Source organism: Myodes glareolus, chromosome 17 (genome assembly GCF_982192425.1).
Source record: "Myodes glareolus chromosome 17, mMyoGla1.1, whole genome shotgun sequence".
Lineage (NCBI taxonomy): Eukaryota > Metazoa > Chordata > Mammalia > Rodentia > Cricetidae > Myodes > Myodes glareolus.
This window is the reverse complement of record NC_142042.1, coordinates 4,905,429-4,926,258: the sequence shown is the minus strand read 5'-3', so window position 1 is coordinate 4,926,258 and position 20,830 is coordinate 4,905,429. Positions and strand designations below refer to the sequence as shown.

At 43.4% G+C, this 20,830-nt stretch overlaps 1 protein-coding gene across 4 annotated transcripts in view; it reads left to right on the top strand.

The window, feature by feature from the left end:
• Slc44a5 (solute carrier family 44 member 5) overlaps window positions 1–20,830 on the top strand; it is a 251,104-nt gene that overhangs the window by 204,063 nt on the left and 26,211 nt on the right. For all 4 annotated transcript variants that reach the window (XM_085677518.2, XM_048453535.3, XM_085677517.2 and 1 more), the window contains 4 exons: window positions 730–814; window positions 11,465–11,549; window positions 18,016–18,141; window positions 19,190–19,250. In XM_085677518.2, the coding sequence (XP_085533644.2) occupies window positions 730–814; window positions 11,465–11,549; window positions 18,016–18,141; window positions 19,190–19,250 (357 nt within the window). The remainder of the gene's footprint in view (window positions 1–729; window positions 815–11,464; window positions 11,550–18,015; window positions 18,142–19,189; window positions 19,251–20,830) is intronic.

Sequence of the window (20,830 nt, the reverse complement as noted above, 5' to 3'; positions counted from 1 at the left end):
AGTGGTGGATGTTACTTTCTGGAGGTTTGTCGTTCAGATGTCAGGCCAAGTTTATCACCCACATAAAAACAAATAAAAAGGGGTGATGAGTTTGCATGAAGCAAAGTCCAGCATCTCCACAGAAACCACGGCTGAGTCCTTGCTATACTGAAGTCAGGGACGCATGGTCTTTGTATTAAGCTCAGATTACCGGACAAATGCCTGGCAGATCTTTCCTGCCGAGTGCCTCCGCCGTGTCCTTGTTTGTCTTTTGAGTGTCCTGTGAAATCAGAGAGCTAGTCGGTTCACTCTGTTGAATGTCTCGGTGTTTCTCACTTCTGTATACCCCCCCCCCAAAGCATTACATCATGCTGCCTGGAGTCAATCTATCAGCTCTGGCATGAAGTCATTTGTGCTGGAGCTTTAGAAAAGGCGTCTTCTTTTCCAAGAGGGCTTTTGTCTGTGCCCTCTCTCCTCCTCATTTTAATAACTGTCATTTTCTAAGTGCATTACCTCATGTTTTGGCTGCAGCCCAGATGAATCTGGGGAGAAGAAAAACGCGCTTTCAGACCAATTCATCCATATTTTATTTTACTTTTCATTAAGAAATTACTCTTTGAAGAAAATCAATAATGTTCTATGACTGAGGGGGAAGAGGTGAGCGTTGCCGTGGCAATTCTAATCTCTCAAATCAGACTGCCTTCAGCTAGATGTTGCTGATGGAGTCTTTGTCCTTTTTTGTTCCCGCAGCTTGGACACATGGTGACCCCAGGAGAATGGCCTATCCTACAGACAGCCGGGGACACTTTTGTGGCCAGAAGGGAACCCCCAATGAGTGAGTATGGCCCCTGTGCTTTGGGTGGCTCTACTATCTAAAACAGGACCCTAAACACATTAGCATCAATCCCACAGGATCTCTGGGGAAAGCTGAGACTCATGGAGGAGGCTTCTGCTGTCTCTTCTTACAGGCATCCCTAAGAGGTTTGGAGATTTCATTCTCTGCTTCTCCACTCTTATCAGTGAAAATAAAATTCAAAAGCAAGGATGGGCCCAGGGGTTTGTTAGCAGCCATGTTTAAGCACACCCTTTGGGTTGGGCTGTTGTGTGGATGTCCTGAGCAGCTGGTGGTGTGCCTGCGTCATGCCACTCTTCGGCCACGTTTGCCATCGTGTTTGCAGACCACCATTCTGCCTTTTGACGTGTCCCCAGATCTTCTGTGGTCTTTGTATGCAATGTCAATCAAAGCAGAAGTGTCTCTGCTTGGAAGCAAGTTTTCTTTTTCTTTTTTTTTAGTTGATTTTTATTGAGCTCTACAATTTTCTTTGCTTCCCTCCCTTCCTCTCCTCTCCCCTCCCCTTCAACCCTCTCCCATGATCTCCATGCTCCCAATTTACTCAGGAGATCTTGTCTTTTTCTACTTCCCATATAGATTAGATCTATGTAAGTCTCCCTTAGGGTCCTCATTGTTGTCTAAGTTCTCTGGGATTGTGCATTGTAGGCTGTTTTTTTTTTTTTGCTTTATGTTTAAAAACCACTTATGAGTGAGTACATATGAAAATTGTCTTTCTGGGTCTTCATTTTCTAGTTCCATCCATTTGCCTGCAAATTTCAAGATGTCATTATTTTTTTCTGCTATGTAGTACTCCATTGTGTAAATGTACCACATTTTCCTTATCCATTCTTTGGTCGAGGGGCATTTAGGTTGTTTCCAGGTTCTGGCTATGATAAACAATGCTGCTGTGAACATAGTTGAGTACATGTTCTGTGGCATGATTTAGTATCCTTTGGTATTGCTGGGTCTTGAGGAAGGTTGTTTCCTAATTTTCTGAGAAATTGCCATACTGATATCCAAAGGGGTTGTACCAGTTTGCACTCCCACCAGCAATGCAGGAGTGTTCTCTTTACCCAACAACCTTTCCAATTTAAATTGTCATCAGTGTTTTGGATGTTGGTCATTCTTACAGGTGTAAGATGGAATCTCAGAGTTGTTTTGATTTGCCTTCTCTGATAACTAAGGATGTTGAACATTTCCTCAAGTGTCTTTTAGCCATTTTAGATTCCTCTGTTGAGAGTTCTCTGCTTAGGTCTGTACTACATTTTTTATTGGATTATTTGTTCTTTTGATGACCAATTTCTTGAGTTCTTTGTATATTTTGGAGATCAGACCTCTGTCTGATGTGGGTTGGTAAAGATCTTTTCCTATTCTATAGGCTGCTGTTTTGTCTTATTGACTGTGTCCTTTGCTTTACAGAAGCTTTTCAGTTTAAGAATGTTCCATTTGTTAACTGTTTCTCTCAGTGTCTGTGCTGCTAGGGTAACATTTAGGAAGTGGTCTCCTGTGCCAATGCATTGAAGTGTACTCCCCCCTTTCTCTTCTATAAGGTTCAGTGTGACTGACTTTATGTTGAGGTCTTTGATTAATTTGGACTTGAGTTTTGTGCATGATGATGGATATGGGTCTATTTTCATTCTTCTACATGTTGATATCCAGTTATACCAGCACCATTTGCTAAATATGCTTTCTTTTTCCATTTGATATTTTTTTGATTTTTTGTCAAAAACCAGGTATTTGTAGTTGTGTGAATTGATATCTGGGTCTTTGATTTGGTTCCTTTGGTCCCCCTGTCTGATTTTATACCAATACCAGGCTGTTTTCAGTACTGTAGCTCTGTAGTAGAGTTTGAAGTCAGGCATTGTGATGCCTCCAGAAGTTCTTTTATTGTACAGGATTGTTTTGGCTATCTTGGATTTTTTGAGAAGCAAGTTTTCTATTTACTTAAAATCAAACAGACAGAGAAAAGTCACGTCTCACATTTCCAGAAAACTTTTACCCCTTTCTCCTGATCCATTCCTTTCTTTCTTCTCTAATGGGCTTGGTGCTAGATTTTCTCACGCTTTGCCTCCAGTTGATTTTCTGTGGATAATTATGGAGAAACAAAAGGCCAGTTCACAACAGGGGCTCCACCAACAAAAATACAGCCTAAAATGTTTCTGCCATGTCTCTGTAGTGCCACCTAGAACTGAGAATGAGTTATACCAAGAGATATACAGATTTAAAGACAGGCCTTCGGTAAAGAGCAGAAAAATCCATGGGGTAGAATGACTGTAGACAGTGGGGAAAATGAAAGTTTGGAGGAGGAAGAGGGAACTTTTAATGATAGCAAAGCAGATTTGGAGAAAGCGTCCCCTACTGAAGGCCTCTATGTAACAGACACCTGGGCTGAATTTGAATCCAGACTGTATTTTAATCTTAGAAACATTTAAAAAAAATTTGAGACTTTTACATTGTGGGGGGGCAAAGAAAGCAGCAGGTGATTAAAAAAAAGAAAGGAAGAAAGAGAGAAAGGAAGAAAGGAAGAAGGAGAAAGCAAGCATAAATGCTCTACATCCTCAGTTCCTTTGAAACGGGCTGTTTTTAGAAGGGTCTCTGTAAGAAGTCACCCAGGCCTAAGCCCGTGACCCACTTATGTCAACAAAGAGATGACACCCAAATTGCAGTATGAGGTGACGCTTGCCTACCAGATTGGTCATTCAAATACAATGTCCAATAGAAGCAGATTTGAAACGGAGCAGACCTCAGCCACCTGTGAGAGGCAGCTCAGGTCTAAGCGAGCGTTGCAGGAAGCACTCGGGACAGAGCAGCCACTCTGCCCACTTTTCACAGTTGCCTCTGTCACGGTCCCGAGATTCCCGTTGCCTGTGCTCATGGCGCTTGTCATAATCACCTTCTATGTATTTAAATTTCCAACCTGGTTGGAACTTAATTTTTGTATGAGTAGGCTGAAACAGGAGCCAAATATTTTTTCCAACCGCAAATTCAATTATTTAAAAAGATTTTGTTGGAAAACAGGATTTTTATATTTCAATTTTTTTTACAAAAGTTATTATTCTACAGATAAACTTGCATGTTTTTTTCTTTCTAAACCTAAGCCTAAATCAATGTATTTAAGTCTTCCAGTAGCTTTTAAAAGTGTATTATTTGTGAGTGTGTGTGTGTGTGTGTGTGTGTGTGTGTGTGTGTGAGTGTGTGTGTGAGTGAGCATGTATCTATGGATACCTGTGACACCAGAAGAGGGCATTTGATCCTGTACTAGCTAGATTTATGCCAACTTGCCACATGCTAAAGTCATTAGAGAGGAGAGAGCCTCCGTTAAGAAAATGCCTCCAATAAGGCCCAGCTGTGGCAAGCCTGTACGGCATTTTCTTAATCATTGATTGACTGGGAGAGCCCAGCCCATTATGGACCCATCCCTGGGCTGGTGGTCCTGGGCTGTATAAGAAAGCAGGCTGAACAAGCCATGGGGAGCAAGGCAGTAAGCAGCACCCTCCATGGCCTCTGCAGCAGCTCCTGACTCCAGGTTCCTGCCCCACTTAGCTCTTGTCCTGACTTCCTTTGATGACGAACAATGTTGTGGAAACAAAAGCTGAATAAACCCTTTGCCCTACCAATTGCTTTAGTCATAGTGTTTATCACAGCAATAGTAACCCTGACTAAGACAGAACCCCTGGAATGGATGTTTTAATTATTATCATAAATGCATACCAATTAAAAAACAAAAAGTTATTTTAAATTATGCTTATAGATTTAATGGTAAGTGGAAATACTTACAGAAAATCAAACTTTACTCAATATGAAAATTTGTAGGTAAGAGGCTGGAGAGGTGGCACAGTGGTTAAGAACAGGGGCTGCTCTTCCAGAGGACCCAGGTTCGATTCCTAGCACCCTTAAGGAGGTGCACAATCATCTTTAACTGCAGCCCCTGGGGATCTGATGCCCTCTTCTGGCCTCTACGGGTACTGCATGCTCATGATGCCCAGCTCTACATGCAGGCAAGACACCCACACAGATGAAATAAAAATAAAGGTTATTCTCTTTTTAACTTAAGGGGCTAGAAAGACATTCAGCAGTTAATAGTGGTGGTTGTCTTACAGAGAGATCTTACAGAGAGATCTCAGGAATGGTCTCCAGTCCCAGGAAATTAGATGTCCTCTTCTGGTCTCCACGGGCTCTAGGCAGTACACACAGTACATACACACATGCAAGCAAAACATAAGATAAAATAGACAAACCTTTAAAATTAAATACGTATAAGTGTAGTTGAATAAAAATATATCTCAGGAAAGGTTAGAGTAAATTCATCAGAGTAATCACATTATTCTAGAGTATAGACTGGTAATAAAATTAGGTACAAATAAATCAATTGTAAATACATTTTTCTCAGGATTGGTGATCCTGAATCTAGGGCCGCACACATGGGGACAAGTGCTCTGCCTCAGTCATATGTCTGGCCCCTACTTAGTCATTTATCTGCTTGGGGACTGAGTCTCACTAAGTTGTCTACAGTGGCCTTGAGCTCGCTCCGAAACCAAGCAATAAGCTTGCATTCCGCCCTCCTGTGCCTCTGGGGTAGCTGGGGTCACAGGCCCGGGCCGCTGGATCTGGATCACAACCAGGTTTTTAATGTGACACAGATTGAATTTCAAGGCAGTACCTGGAAAATGCAGTATTCAGTGAAACTCTATTCATGGAAGTAAAACTAAATGTGTATAATAATTCATACCTAAAAGAATACAAAATCAGTGAGGGTTTTCTATACAGATGAGATAAAAATCAGAAAGCAACACTGGCCAGGGATGTGCTTATAAAACTGTAGGCTGGGCGCTCAGACCAGGATCCAAAAAGAGAAGTGGAGCTTGTGGTTCTCTGACGGGCTCTCCTTGGAATTTTATTTGGTTTCTCTGGGTATTCTTCAGTAAGACTTTAGAGACGTCATCCAAACAAGAAATAGTGAATTCCTGCAGCTCAGGCGGGCTTCAGAGGACCCCGGGAAATGCGGAATAGGACGGGAAAGTCAACACTGACAAGAAGTTTTGAGCCAGCTTCATGTCAAAAAGTTTAAACTGCACTATGCTGTTGGTAGCGGAGGGCGCCCTATCCACCACAGCAGCATGGGGACTTGAAACCTTTCCTACTCTGAGTCTGCTCTCTCTGACGAAGAAAGCAAAGAGGTGAACCAAAAGAAAGTAAAGCAGAAAAAGAGGAGGGGAAAGACCCAAAAAAAGAAGCCAACTCAAAAATGCTAAGTGGGGAGAGAAAGAAAGAAACCAAGAAAATTGAACAAAAGGATCCTATGAATAAAAATGACTTAGCTAATTCTGAAAGAATTTGGGAAATGAAAAACTTGTGTAAATCTCAGAAGATAGATTCAGAACTAAGTCTTAGGATGGTGAAGAATTTCTGCAAAATATTGAAAGGAAAAGAAGCATCACTGCACATAGGGCAGGTTCTGCCCAACGGGAAATTGGGGGACAAAGATTCTGAAATTGTGAAATCTCCAACTGTCACTTGTGAGGCAGAAAAGGTTTGGTTGGGAATGCTGAGTCTTCTGTATTATGCTATTTTACTGTGATCTCTTTAAGAAGTAAACACTGTTTTGTAATATTAGGAGAACAGTCAGGTGTTTAAAATACAAAGCTATGAGAGAAACAATAAAAAGTAAATAAAACTATGGGCTAAACAACATCTTCTAAACAGAACAGTAAAACCGAAAATGTAACAGAAATTTTGAAGAACTCTGTCATTGAAAGTAAACCCCCAAAGGGCCAGACGCTGTGGCTCATCCCTGTTATCCCAGCACTCAGCACTCGGGAGGCAAAGACAGGCGGGCCTCTGTGAGTTCGAGGCCAGGCTGATCTACACAGTGAGTTCCAGGACAGCCAGGACTACATGGAGAGACCCCATATCAAATTTAAACAACAACAACAGAAAGGAAAGCACCAGAATCATTGTAAACAAAATTAAAGCTAAGTGGTCATCCAGGCACAGCAGACACTTTCCCTTTCGACACATACCACGACCAAATGGAACGCTGGCTTTACGATCTGAACACAGAAGCCACGTGGGAAAGGATAGTCAGCCAAGTACGTCAAGGTGTCTCAGCAGCCGAGGGAGCCAACTGTGCAACCTGATGACCTGGGTCTGACCCCAGAGACCCACGTAAAGGTGGAAGGAAAACCCAGCTCCACAAAGCTGGTCGCTGGCTCCCATGAGCATATGTGTGCACAGTCTGTCAATGTCGAAACACAAATGTTGATGTCCACTAAAAACAAGACAAAGGTCACAAGCAGGAAACAAAATACAATGACATCCGAGGGCAATAGGAAACTTGTTGTCAGAGTTGAAAAGGAAAATGCAAATTTAAAGATTATTTTTGCCTGTGAGATTGTCAAATAACCAAAAAGGTTAAAATGTCTGGTGTTTGGTGCAGGGAGAGGTTAGCACCCCATTGTCCACTGCTGGTGTTTGGTGGGGTGAGAGGTTAGTACCCCATTGTCTGCTGCTGGTGTTTGGTGGGGTGAGAGATTAGCACCCCATAGTTCACTGCTGGCAGGGTGCTAGGTGGTGATATTTGCAAATACTTACCAACACTTACTCTCTCCTGATTCAGCAGTTTTCTGCCTAGAAACTGACTGAATAAAATTTGAATCTTTTGAAACTTTGAGAGCCGTGTTAGCGTTCTGTCACTCTGAGAAACACATAAACAAGTTAAAAGAAGAAAACTTCTCTCTGGTTCATGGTTCATGCTCTTGTGGTCCCAGACTTTTGCATTGCTTGGCAACTTCACGGCACACTAAGGTGGAAGCCAGTGGCAGATGAGGTATGATCCTCTCATAAAAGCCAAAAATTGGAGAAATGAAAACCAGACAGAGTCCCCATCATCTCCCCTCTAGGCTCTAGCTTCCTCCCAGTAGGACCCACCTCTGACAGGGTCAGACTCTTCCCAACAGTGTCACCGGCTGCGACAGAGCCTGTGAGGCATGGCCTGTGAGAGAACTTTCAGAGAGAGTCACATCTGCTGTCACAGCCGAAACAGTCACAGCGAAACCAAGCGAGCTCCGGTAGGCCGTGCGGTAGTCAGTCTGCCCAGAGACTGCTGACTGGGCCGAATGACAACACAGCGAGATGCCATTCACCTGTAACACTGCTGTGCACAGCTGTGGTTGTGATAGGGAAATGCACCTGATACGGCGTCAACTCAAGAAGTCAAGGTGGGCCAGAGAGATGGCTTTGGTGGGTAAAGGCGCTTGCTGCCACGCTTGGCCTCCAGAGTTCAATCCCTGGAATCCACGTGGAGGGAGGAGAAAACTCACGCCTGCACGTTGTCCTCAACCTTCCACAGAAGGAATTGGGGAGCTGGCTTAGAGAAGGGCCTGCTGCCTAAGCATGTGGACCTGAGCTCAGTCCCTTCAACCCACGTTTGAAAAGCCGGATGTGGTGGCCCCTGCCTGTGACTCCAGTACTGGGCCATCAGGGTCAGGCAGATCACTAGGGCCACCTGCTAGCCAGGTTAGCCTACTTGGTGAGCTCCAGGCCAGTTAAGAACTCTGTTTTTCACTTAAAATGTGGATAATGCCTGAGGAATGACATCTGTGGTTGACCTCTGGCCTCTGTGTGTGTGTGTGTGTGTGTGCGCACACGCATGTGTGCAAAACGTATTAAATAAAGTAAGGCACTAGATAAGTGTGCATACTTCTGTGCCAGGATGCACTGATCATGTCTCTGGCGAGAAAATGGTTTAGGGAAAGCCAAGCCAGAGCCAGGTTCAGGTCAGTGTGAGCACTGAGTGATTGTATTTGGGTCACGATGGCCTTGCAGCTACCCTTGCGTTCTCATATGGAGCAGAGATTCCTCGTACCTGGGCGCAGAGCCTACGTTTGGAGAGGCCATCATTGCAGCTGGGATGGAGAAGAATCAGGCCTTTTGGGTTTTGCCTATGCCCAGCCCAAAGGACTGTGGGTTCCTGAAATACCAGACGAAACCCTGGCTCCAGAGGACACATGTGCTTGGCCTCCCTGTGTGACTTCCTTTGCCCCTCAGCACCGAAGTTGCTCCTGAACTACAGTTTGTAGGCCTGGGCTTCAGTATTTTCCACAAAAGGTGTGAATTTGGTTGATTACACCGCCACCTTCTGGATGCTCTAAGAACTTCTGCTCATGAAGATTGCTACAGAAGACTGAGTCAGACACTAAGCACGCCCGCGCGCATGCAAACACACACACACACACACCCTGAGTGTGACAAGAGACTGAGTCTGAAAACTCACAAACACACACACTCACACACACACACACACCCTGAGTGTGACAAGAGACTGAGTCTGAAAACTCACACACACACACACACACACACACACACACGAGTGTGACAGGAGACTGAGCACAGATATCCACCACCCTTGAGACCAGGAATGAAAACAGCCACAGGATCGTTCACAAAATGACAAATCCCACAAATCTGTTTAAATATATGATCAACACCAATGTCCTATTGGTTTAATTTTTAAAATTTGCATTAAAGTACAATATGTGTTTGAAAGGAAATTAAATGGTAAGGAAGAACCTATAACAAAAGGAAAGGCCCCGGCCTGGCTCTTGGTCCTCCTTACCTACAATTGCATTCTGTGGAGACACTCCCTCGGGTCTCAGGCTCAGTTCTAGCAGTTTTTAAAAAGTATCTTTTCATGTGATTCTGTTAGTTCATGTGATTTCCATTGGTAACCTGCTGTGGAAAACCGATTTCGTTCCCCGTTTTAGCCACACCCCATGTCTGAGCTTCGGTGTCCTTCTAGTCCCTTGGAGCAGCGCAGTGATAATTCCTTCTGCTTCTCGTCCTGACTTGACAGTGTCTGGGATCCCCTGTGCAAGAGGATCCCCTCCCTACACACCCGCCTCTGTGAGGACCCCATCCCCACACAATCCCATCCCCACACACCCGCCTCTGTGAGGACCCCATCCCCACACACCCGCCTCTGTGAGGATCCCCATCCCCACACACCCGCCTCTGTGAGGACCCCATCCCCACACACCCGCCTCTGTGAGGACCCCATCCCCACACACCCGCCTCTGTGAGGACCCCATCCCCACACACCCGCCTCTGTGAGGACCCCATCGCCACACACCCGCCTCTGTGAGGACCCCATCCCTACGCACCCGCCTCTGTGAGGACCCCATCCCCACACACCCGCCTCTGTGAGGACCCCATCCCCACACACCCGCCTCTGTGAGGACCCCATCCCCACACACCCGCCTCTGTGAGGACCCCGTCCCCACGCACCCGCCTCTGTTTCCCTTTCTCTCTCGCTTTGTGGTTGTTGTGTCCGCTCTTTTCCTTACGTGGTCACCATTAACACTGTGCTCTGGAACTTCAGCAGAGCTTGGCATGTCCTGGTGTATTTGATACCAGAATTTGGAAGCAATGAATGATTTTGTTATGACTGCATAGTCTTTATTCACTGCCAGCCTACTGTTCTTTCATTTCTACCACGTTCCTTATATAAAATCAAATTTTGCATTTTAATAATAGTCTATGATCACACCACATTTTAGTTTGTCTCTACATAGAGCAACAGAGAGAGAGAGAGAGAGAGAGAGAGAGAGAGAGAGACTCCACCCACAGTATTCCAATAAAATGTTTATTTTCCATCAATTTTGTCTTGAGTATTACAATGGTCAATCTTGATTGTCAGCTTGCAGCTCCCTGTTTCCTGACCATGGATGCGGTGTGAATGGTTGTCTCACGATCTTGCTATGACTCTTCCCTCTAATGAGACGCATGCCTGAATCAGACAAACTGCCTTCCTACATTGTTTTTGTATTTGTCAGAGCCACAGGCGAGAGCTGCTAATATAGATAACCACCATCCGAACCCCCACACCTGTCCAGGTTCCCTCTCTCTGACGACCACCATCAGAACCCCCACACGTGTCCAGGTTCCCTCTCTCTGATGACCACCATCAGGAACCCCAAATATGCCAGAGTTGAACAACTGCTTGAGTCCAGCATCATCTTAGGTCCTTCTATGCCACCATGAAGTAGACAGAACTGGTATTGTCTTCATGTCCCTAACAGGATCATTGAAATTCAAAGAGAATCTCAAATGGCAGGATAATATTCCATCGAATGTTTATAACTGCCACTTAGTACAGTTTGTAATAGAAAATGTAATTATAGCTTTTTTACATCACCAACGTAATACATTCTTATGTTAAAGAAATCCATAAATACAAAAATTGGATGAAGGAATATATTCCCAAATTTTAGATGTTATCATTTCTTTTTGCATATAATTTAATACTTATTCCCACATAGTCAAAATCATATTTTAATGGTCTTTTAAATAAGTTTCTTTCTAAAATAAACATATTAATTTCTCCTTCCATTAGACATGTGTGTCAACATCATTCCCAATGACAACGTGATCTTCTGCCTCCTGATAAATGCTTTCTTGCTGGTGGACAATGTATTTCAACTTCTAATAATTACAAAACAATGCTTTGATTGTCAGGCAATGTGAAGGTGGTTTGAGAACATGCTGCACCCACATGAAGATGAAGTCAAGTTTTAAAGACGATGCATTCAAACCACCTGTGGTTTGATTGCTATAGAGCGTTCCCACTGATAGAAACTGTGTTTTCTTTTTTGACAGGAACAAGACCCTTTTGTTTTACTTTAACCTGTTCAGCTGTGCCAGCTCCACCGTGATGTTCACGCTCCAGTGCCCGACTACACAGGTAAGGCAAAGGCTGCCTTCATGGTGGTGCTAATATCTCTCACATTCAGGTGACTTCAGGAGCTCCACGCTGAGTCTGTGAGGTAGGAAAACGTAAGCCTGATGTCATGTTCGTTCACATCCAGTCAAAGCTAAGGCAGAGATGAATCATTTCAGGGTTGCTGGGGAGCTTCAGTGATGGTAACCATCTGCTCTTGTAAGTAACCATAGCCCAGAAGCTTGTCTGCTGTTCCAGTCATTTCTGTATATTTGAATTCATTTATTGAGGAGTTGTGAATGTTTGGAAAAAGCCATGTTGCCCTGCTTTTTCATGATCCTTGTGTTTTTACTCTTTGGTCTGTGCATCTGATGAGATGTGCCTCTCTTCGTAGCTGTTGGGGGTCGTCTAAGTAAGCAGCCTTCCCTGGAAGGCTGGATCTGCCATCATATTCAGGGAGGAGAAGACAAACCCTGACAGCAGAAACTAGATACAGAAAGTCAAACCAGATACCGAACTCTAATTAAACCAAGTGACACCTGCTACTATCCCACCAATGTGCATAGAGAGGAAACTGCGTAAAAATAATGGAGAAATCAACTAAGATAAAATAACAGCAAATGAATGAAATAGAGGAAGGTGATGAGGAAGGAGAGAAGGGGAAATCAAAGTAAAATATAAATATAAGAAGAGGAAGGTTGTGTGATGGAGAGAGAGTGGGGCGAGAGATAAATGCATGATTATGAATTAGAGAAAATGTGTAAATAAAATCCAATAAATGTAAGAAGAGGAATAAACACAAACACTTTAATGACATAAAAACAATACTAAGAATATAATAGAAACAAGTACAGAAATAAGAAGTCTTAAGATTTGAGGCTCCTCTCCCAGGTCGTCTGAAGATGGGATCTGTGGATGGAGGGTGGTTGTAGCTGGAGTTTCTGGTCGTTCCTGTCATACAGGCTGGAACTGTCCGCTGGCTGGGCTCCTGGCCGGTTACCGGCTTCCCTGGCTTTAGACGCTTCCTTTCTCTGCATCAAGAGGTCCGGCTAGCTTCCCTGAGCTTTGTAGCCTGTACCACTCTAGAAGATGTTCCCACATCCCCCTCTAAGCAGAAGGATCTGTAAGGTTAAATAAATAAACAAACCCAGACAGGCATGGTGAAACAAAGCTCGCCTATGCACCGCCCTCGGCGGGCTGCTTTCTTTGAAGGATGCAGGCAGGCTCCGGCTCCTGCCGTCTTCACTGTCTTCTCCAAGTTGAAGTACTTCTCTGAGTACCCTTCTTCCAGATGGCTCCATGAATCAACCACCAAGATGCAAATCTTTCTATAATTGCTGTCTTTTTAGTGAGGTCATGCGTGCGCACATGTGCATGTGTGTTAGCGTGAGACCAGAGGCTGACTGCAAGTATCCTCTATTAACCTTAGTTTTTGAGACGGGATTTCTCAAGGAACCCCTGATTTAGCTAGGCTGGCTAGCCAAACGTTACCAGTGCCCTTCGAGCATCTGTCCTCAAGCTCAGGGACCACAGGCCTGATGCTGCTCCGGGCTCTCCACACTCAAGTCCTCATGCTTGTGGGACAGGGCTCACTGACTGCACAGCCCAAGACTTCCAGCCCTTACTCTCTAGCTTCTTTTCTGGACCTCAGTCACAATCATCCCTGTCTGTGTTTGATTGTAGCTCTCCCTGTATCAGAAGGCAAACACCTTGAGGGTAAGGACTGACATCTGTTTTACTTCCTGCTGTGTTCCCATTACCTTCAAACCCCCAGAGTAATGATCAATAAATATCTATCGAATGCAGAAATTAAAAATCTTTCCACTGTGCCATACAAACCAAAGTTCCTGTAATAAGGCAAAAATGTCATTTATTATCCTGACAAACAGAGCATCCAATTCTTGTTTATAAGAGCAGTGTTATTGCTATTATATATACCCGCCTGAGCTGATGATGTAGCCGCAGTGATGGAGAATCATGCTGCATGCGCCCTGTGAAATCCGAGGGATCACAGCTCCGTGCATATGCTGCAACTGCAATTTTTGCATCCTGTGTCAATTGGCTCTGCAATGGTGTATTTATGGAGAGCTCTATTCTATGCGTTCTGTTTCTGTCAGTTGGCAGCATGGCCCAGACGTGTGTCACCAGTGCTTGAAGAACAGACCAGGATCAATTAGGATACCCAGCCTCAGTGTGACCTTCTTTGGCTAATTATATGATGATTGCTTCTAATCAGCATCCCATTTGAAGTGAAAAAATGGTCTGATGGAGGAAGAGAAGAAAGGGCAGTTACTGTTTTTTTTTTTTTAGCAGCTGATTTGTGTTTGGAATGAAGTTTGACATGATTCTCTTTGACAAACTACTTTTTTCCATTTTAATTACTTTTTTATGTATTGTGTGTGCACCAGTTTGTGCACGTAGTAGACATTGTGCATACATTTGGAAGTGTAGAATTGCCGGGGTCCCAGAAGCAGCACCCCCTATTATGTAAAACTCAACAAAGCATGAACTCCTTGAGCTCTCGCTTTTATAAATGGGCCAAAATGTATTCATCTACTCGAGTCTTCCACCATCTTAGGAGCAAAGAATGAAAACTTAGATGTCTCTGAGGTACCTTCTAGTAAGTGAATGATTTAGTCAGCTTGGCTCCCATTGGAATGAACTTTTCCCATCCACACCGACACTAACTCTGACCTTCTTATAAAATGCATGGACATGTTGGATGTTGTCAGTGTCTCTATATACCACCCTTCAGCTGTGGGACCTTCAGTGCTGCCTCTATAAGTATATAAGTGTGTGTGTGTGTGTGTGTGAGAGAGAGAGAGAGAGAGGCAAATGAGAGGCTTAAGGAGGGGTGAATGGGGAGACAGCTGGTCCAACACTGTCAAAATTCTAGAAGGCACTAGCCTCCTGCTGCAATCACACAATGTTACTGTGAGGCTAGAGGCATGTATTTAGTTCTTCTCCTACACAGTTGTGTGGTTGACACCTTATAGGTGGTAAAAACTTGGCAAAAGTTGGGAAAGCTTCCTAGTTAGCAACTGTGCTTTTATCTAACTGCCTATAGGGGTTGGTCAGTAAGAAAAAGTCTCTGCATTATCTATAATCTGCTGCAAACAGAAACTTCTCTAAACAATGCCGAGACCAGTACAATCTATGGATGTAGAAACATAAGTATTTAGAAAGCAGTTTTGCAACAGTAGCAGCTTCCCTGGAGGGTCTGTGTAGCCTCTGTCCATGCATTTTTGACCAGGTTTATAGTACCAGGTATAGATTCCCTCCTATAGAGCAGGCGTCAAATCCATCAGAAAGCAGCTGGTTACCCACATAATAGCCACACTACTAATGCACCAGTAGGCATATCTTTCCAGCAAGTTAGCGTTGTGCTCACAGGGTTCACAGATGAGTAAGATTGTTCAAACAATACGAAAGCTATAACCGTGCTGAGAATAAGTTATTGTTGATCGCTCACCCTAAGCACATCTATATCACTACTGCAAGAGTCAAAGAATGTGGCAAAAAAATGCATAGAAAGAATTTAAGAGCCAGAGGATGGAGAGGATTTCTGTGGAATACAGTCTTCTGAACACAACGTGGCTATGGCACCCATGAGTTCATAACAGCCATGTGCAAGATGTCGCCCGTGAATGTCCCATCACAGTTGAGGAGAGGGTTCATGAAGCCTCAGTCCTCCCTGAACCACTGTTAGCAGCTGATGGCTGGGTGTATGATGGGAGTTGTCACTCGTAAGTTGCTGGTAATCAAAAATAAAATAAAATTAAAAAACGAAGTAACTTCATACCTATAGTCATGCAAGCAAGCCTAATTAAATTTAGTGTGTCCTAAAAATGCAAAAACGTAGGTAGAAGAAGAGAGGATTCAGCAGGGATGGGAAAAAGGTGACAGAGTTAATGGGGGCATGAAAATTCACAATAAACATGTATGAAATTGTCGAGGAATTAAAGCGAAAAATAGTTATTAAAGGATTGATGGGAGATGATGGAACAGTCTAGGTCTGGGGGATTTCCACACAAGGAGCCCAGCTGAGCGGAGGTGCACAGGAGTTGATGCAGCTCTTGCAGGTCGATGTGCCTTTTGTTTCTTTTGAAAACCATAGCCAGGGGCTGGAGAGATGGCTGAGCTGCAGAGTGGCTAAGAGCACTCACTCCTGCTCTTCCAGAGGACCCGGGTTCAATTCCCAGCACCCATATGGCAGCTCACATCTGTCTGTAATTCCAGTTCCAGGGGATCCAATACTCTTACGTGGACATACATGCAGGCAAAACACCAAGGCACATAAAATAAAAACAAATAAATTTAAATAAATAAAAAATCATAAGCAAAAGCAAGTACAGCAGACTACATCCCCTGGTTCTGCCTTCTCCTTATGGATTTGCAATTGCATTGCCGTCACTTGGCCATGGCTCCATGGATGACCACAGTAACTTGGTTGTCACTGAGAAGCTTGCTCCAAGTCTGTTACTGTGAAACAGTTGCACAGGTGACCTCGCTTGCCCATGTCTAGAGAGTGTTGGTAGAAGACCTCACTGGTGATTAATTGTGGCAAATATCTGCATTTTGCTTATGTCTTATGGTGACAAAGTCTAACTATGTTTTCACAATTATGGGGAACTCATGAGCACACTGATGAATATTTCCCATGCTTCAGTCATTTTATTCATGTGGAAAACAAAGCAAGACTCTGACCTAGAACATATACAGACTGCAAAATAATTAATCTTGAATTATGCTCCTACCTACTAATTCAGATGCTCATAAGAAAGTGTCACATTAAAGAATCATGGCAGAGGTGGGAAAATAGCACTTGCTGCTCTTAAAGAGCACCTAGGTTCAGTTGTTCAGCTTCCCTGTTGGGTGACGCACAGCCTTCCACAACTCCAGCCCCTGAGAATCCCCTGTGCTTTTCTGGCCTCTCCGGGTACCTGCATGCACATTGCAATACTGACATGCACCCACATGAGTACACATTGCACATACTGATGCACACGCACCTGCATGTACATTGCACACACTGACATGCACCCACGTGAGTGCACAGTGAACACAAATAATAAAAAAACCTTTAAAAACCTTTAAAAGGGGCTTTAAAAATCGTCATTGTTCTGTGACCAAAGCCCCCAAGTGTGCACACAGAACTCCCCCTCACGGGCACACACCAAAAGGATATAGAATTAGTATAATCTAAATGAACTGAGTGGTTGTAATGTTACCTTACAGTTGTGCAGTATTACTGTCTGGAGAGCCTGAGTGATGAATGTGTGGACGCTTCTATTTCTCACAAGTACTTGTACATTTATATCAAAAATCAAGTTAAAATAAATTCATCTAGAGTTTTTAAACTTTATGTCTCACAGACTATAATCTACATATGAGAGAGAACATGCTGGTTTTGTCTCATGAGTTTGGGTCTCCTCACTTAAGGTTACACTTCCCTAGAGAGGCTGGATTAGGTGATAAGAAGATGGAAGGTGGGGAAAGGACACATGGGATGTGAAATGGGAAATCATCAGGGAAGGCAGGGGAAGCAGGAGCATGTTACAGTGGTCTCCACACTGTGTGCTGATTTAAAATATTACAGTGGTCTCCACACTGTGTACTGATTTAAAATGTTACAGTGGTCTCCAACACACTGAGTACTGATTTAAAATGTTACAGAAGTCTCCACACTGTGTACTGATTTAAAATGTTACAGTAGTCTCCACACTGTGTGCTGATTTAAAATGTTACAGTGGTCTCCACACTGTGTGCTGATTTAAAATGTTACAGTGGTCTCCACACTGTGTGCTGATTTAAAATGTTACAGTGGTCTCCAACATACTGAGTACTGATTTAAAATGTTACAGTAGTCTCCACACTGTGTACTGATTTAAAATGTTACAGTGGCCTCCAACACACTGAGTGCTGATTTAAAATGTTACAGTGGTCTCCACACTGTGTGCTGATTTAAAATGTTACAGTGGTCTCCACACTGTGTGCTGATTTAAAATGTTACAGTAGTCTTCACACTGTGTACTGATTTAAAATGTTACAGTGGCCTCCAACACACTGTATGTTGATTTAAAATGTTACAGTAGTCTTCACACTGTGTGCTGATTTAAAATGTTACAGTGGTCTCCAACACACTGTGTGCTGATTTAAAATGTTACAGTGGTCTTCACACTGTGTACTGATTTAAAATGTTACAGTGGTCTCCAACACACTGTGTGCTGATTTAAAAATCAAAGCATAAACTATCATTACTGTTCAATTTCTTGTCTTAACACAAGAACAAGAAAGCAAGAAGTACAGGTTGGTAACAGTCTATACTCAATTTAATTTTATACAGTAAAACTAGAAATGTGATTTAAGTCAGTTGGACAACGATGCTTGACTCTTCATGCTGGCGAGGATTCAGAAGCCCGTCCTACCGTGTGAGCATTTGCTTGGTTTACTCGATTCATTCCCAGCGCTGTGCTTTTCTGTTCCACAGATCTGCATCTCCAGATGCCCAGAGAAGTTTCTAACCTACGTGGAAATGCAGTTTTTGAGCAAAGAAGACAAAAGCCACTGGGAATACTATCGCCAGTTCTGCAAGGCCACGGCCAGGCCTGCAAAGGTGCGTGTACTCCAACTCTGCAAGGCCATGTCCAGGCCTGCAAAGGTGCGTGTACTCCAACTCTGCAAGGCCATGTCCAGGCCTGAAGAGGTGCGTGTACTCCAGCTCACTCCTGGAAGGAGCTTAGCTGCTATTTCGACCTTCAGTGGAACATTCTAGTTTGCTACTGCAAAAATGTCCAGATCCAGAAAATGAATATTAGTGGTACCATTCCAATAAAACACAAGCACACATGAACACTCAGAAACACATACTGTTCGTGGCGTATCAACACACAGAATATTCAGGGCGTGCACTGTATAGACAGAGGCACATGCCATTCATGACGTACCCCTGTGTACACTTGTTGGGTAGAAAAGACTGTTAAGTGAGCCTAGGTAGCCCTGGCTGAGAGACTTTCTATATCTGAATGGGCTAGAATTTTATGTCATCTAGAATCATCACTATGAAGTCAGACTGCTAGGCGGCTCAGCTGATGAAGGTGCTTGCCGCCGACCTGAATTCCCTCCCCAACACTGACACCAACGTGATAGAAGAAGAAAACAGAAACTGGTGATGGGATTTCCACATGTATGCCTTAGCATGCATGGTGTACACAGTGCACACACACATGCACACACATGCTCACACATGCACACACACATGCTTACACTAAATAAAACAGTGCAATAAACATGTTTAAGCCCACACTTTCCTAGATTTGACATACACGGGAGGTTTCTAAAGCTTTAGTATATTAAATACTATTAATTGCTTATTAATTACAGAAAATGCTGTTTTTTTCCAGAAAAATTTTGAAGGGTCAGAGATCCAGAATGTAAGCTTTTTGTAATATCATGGCATTTTATCTCTGTTGATTCACTCAGAGCATTGAGAGGCATTTTTTCAAAAAGAATTTCTATGTAATAGTCTTATAATTACTGGCAGTGGGGAGACAGTTTGGGAAAATGAGATGTGGAGTTAAGATTTCAAGCTCAAATTTTTGATATTGAGAGTGAAAGTGGTCATTGCCGGCTTTGCACCATTAACCTGCCTGCTTCCCTTCCAGTCTCTCTTAGATCTTCTGTCCCGTGGTGACTGTCCCCCAGCGCTCTATCCCAGCAGACCCTGTGAGTGGTGATTATCTTACCGTTGAAACATGGAATCTACCGAAATGTAACTTAATTGAGTTTCCTCTGTTGCTAAGCTGAGGCCGAGAAAGTCCAGTGCCACCGTGAGAGCCCAGAGTTAGTCATGAGCCATGTCTCTGGCCACAACAGTCCTCACTCCAACTGCAGCATTTCCCCCAGCACTCGGTGAGGTGTGGGGCTTTGCTACATGAGCATGTTAGGAAGCGGAAGGACTGATTTTAAGAAGCCCACCGGTGTGATCTTATGTATCCCTCCAAGCATGTATAGCCCACACAAACAGTCAGGCATACCCACTCCTGAATTCAGCCAAGAACGTTCAGGAGTTTCCCGAGAAGCAGTTTTTAAATTGCATGTTTTGTCTTCATAATTTGACATTTGGAGTTCTTCTGTTTCCCTGATGAATATATATTTGTTTCTTTGCTATTTGAGCACAAACTGATAAGCCATTCAGAAAGCTGAAATAACCTCTCCTCTTCCTTTCTGAAGGATGTAATTCCAACCACAGAGAAAAGCTTCATGTGAGGGTTTTCAACCCAGTGTTCATTCAGACCAAGCCAAAGAACGGTTAATACAGAGCTAAGAAATCAGTCACAGCGGGTGGAGGTGGGGGGACAGGAAGGTTGCAGTATCCAGGGGCAGGCGAACACTGAAATAACCACTGTGTTCACAAGAGGAAATACCTTAGAACTAATAGACAGAGAACAAAGCACACGTGGGTCGATATTCAGTAAAATGCAGACGATTGGAGGCATCATAAGGTCAAGTGTATTGAAATTAAAATAAATCCCAGAAATTATTTAAGAAAAAAAGATCAGAAAGAAACACACCAAAAACATTAAGGAGTTGTTTGCAGAGGGTGTGGGAAGGGAAACAACACGGGGCATTTTCTCTCTCCTGTTTTCTGTCTCGCAATTCTTCCATAATGAGTGTATAGTTCTTCTAAAGCAGGAGAAAGGTAATAGGCACCAATCTAAATAGGAAGTCAAGTATGTTGAATTATTTGTCACAAAATCCACGTGTGGAGTGCCAATCATCTCTCTGTGGTCCATTAAAGACCCCGAGGCAGAGGTGGCTCGGGTGAGAAATAACAACCCTAGAATTCCCTAGGCGCTGGCTGTATGTGGTCAAGAACAGCATAGAAACTTCTTATGGGAAAAGGAAAAATAGCTGTTCTCACAACTAGATTTTGACTAAATCACATGTTTGAAAATATACATTAGGGATATAAAAATACATAATCCATAACCTCTCTTAGTCTAATGAAATAATGAGAGACATTAAGATCAACGTAACAATCAGCTTGTGTTCTCTTAGCAGAGGATCGAGTATATCACTACGAGACACGATGTGCAACTAACAACACATAGTCCTTAAATATTTTATAACAGGGACAGTGAGATTACGTGAGAGGGGATGAAAAAGGAATTCTGTTTCCTGTATTATTTTGGCACCGAAAAAGGGTGTAGAAGAAAGATGAGAAAGAAACGGAACAGCAAAATCATATGGTTCATTGTGGGTATCATTTTGGGACAGTGTATCATTTTGTAATTTTTCTTCTT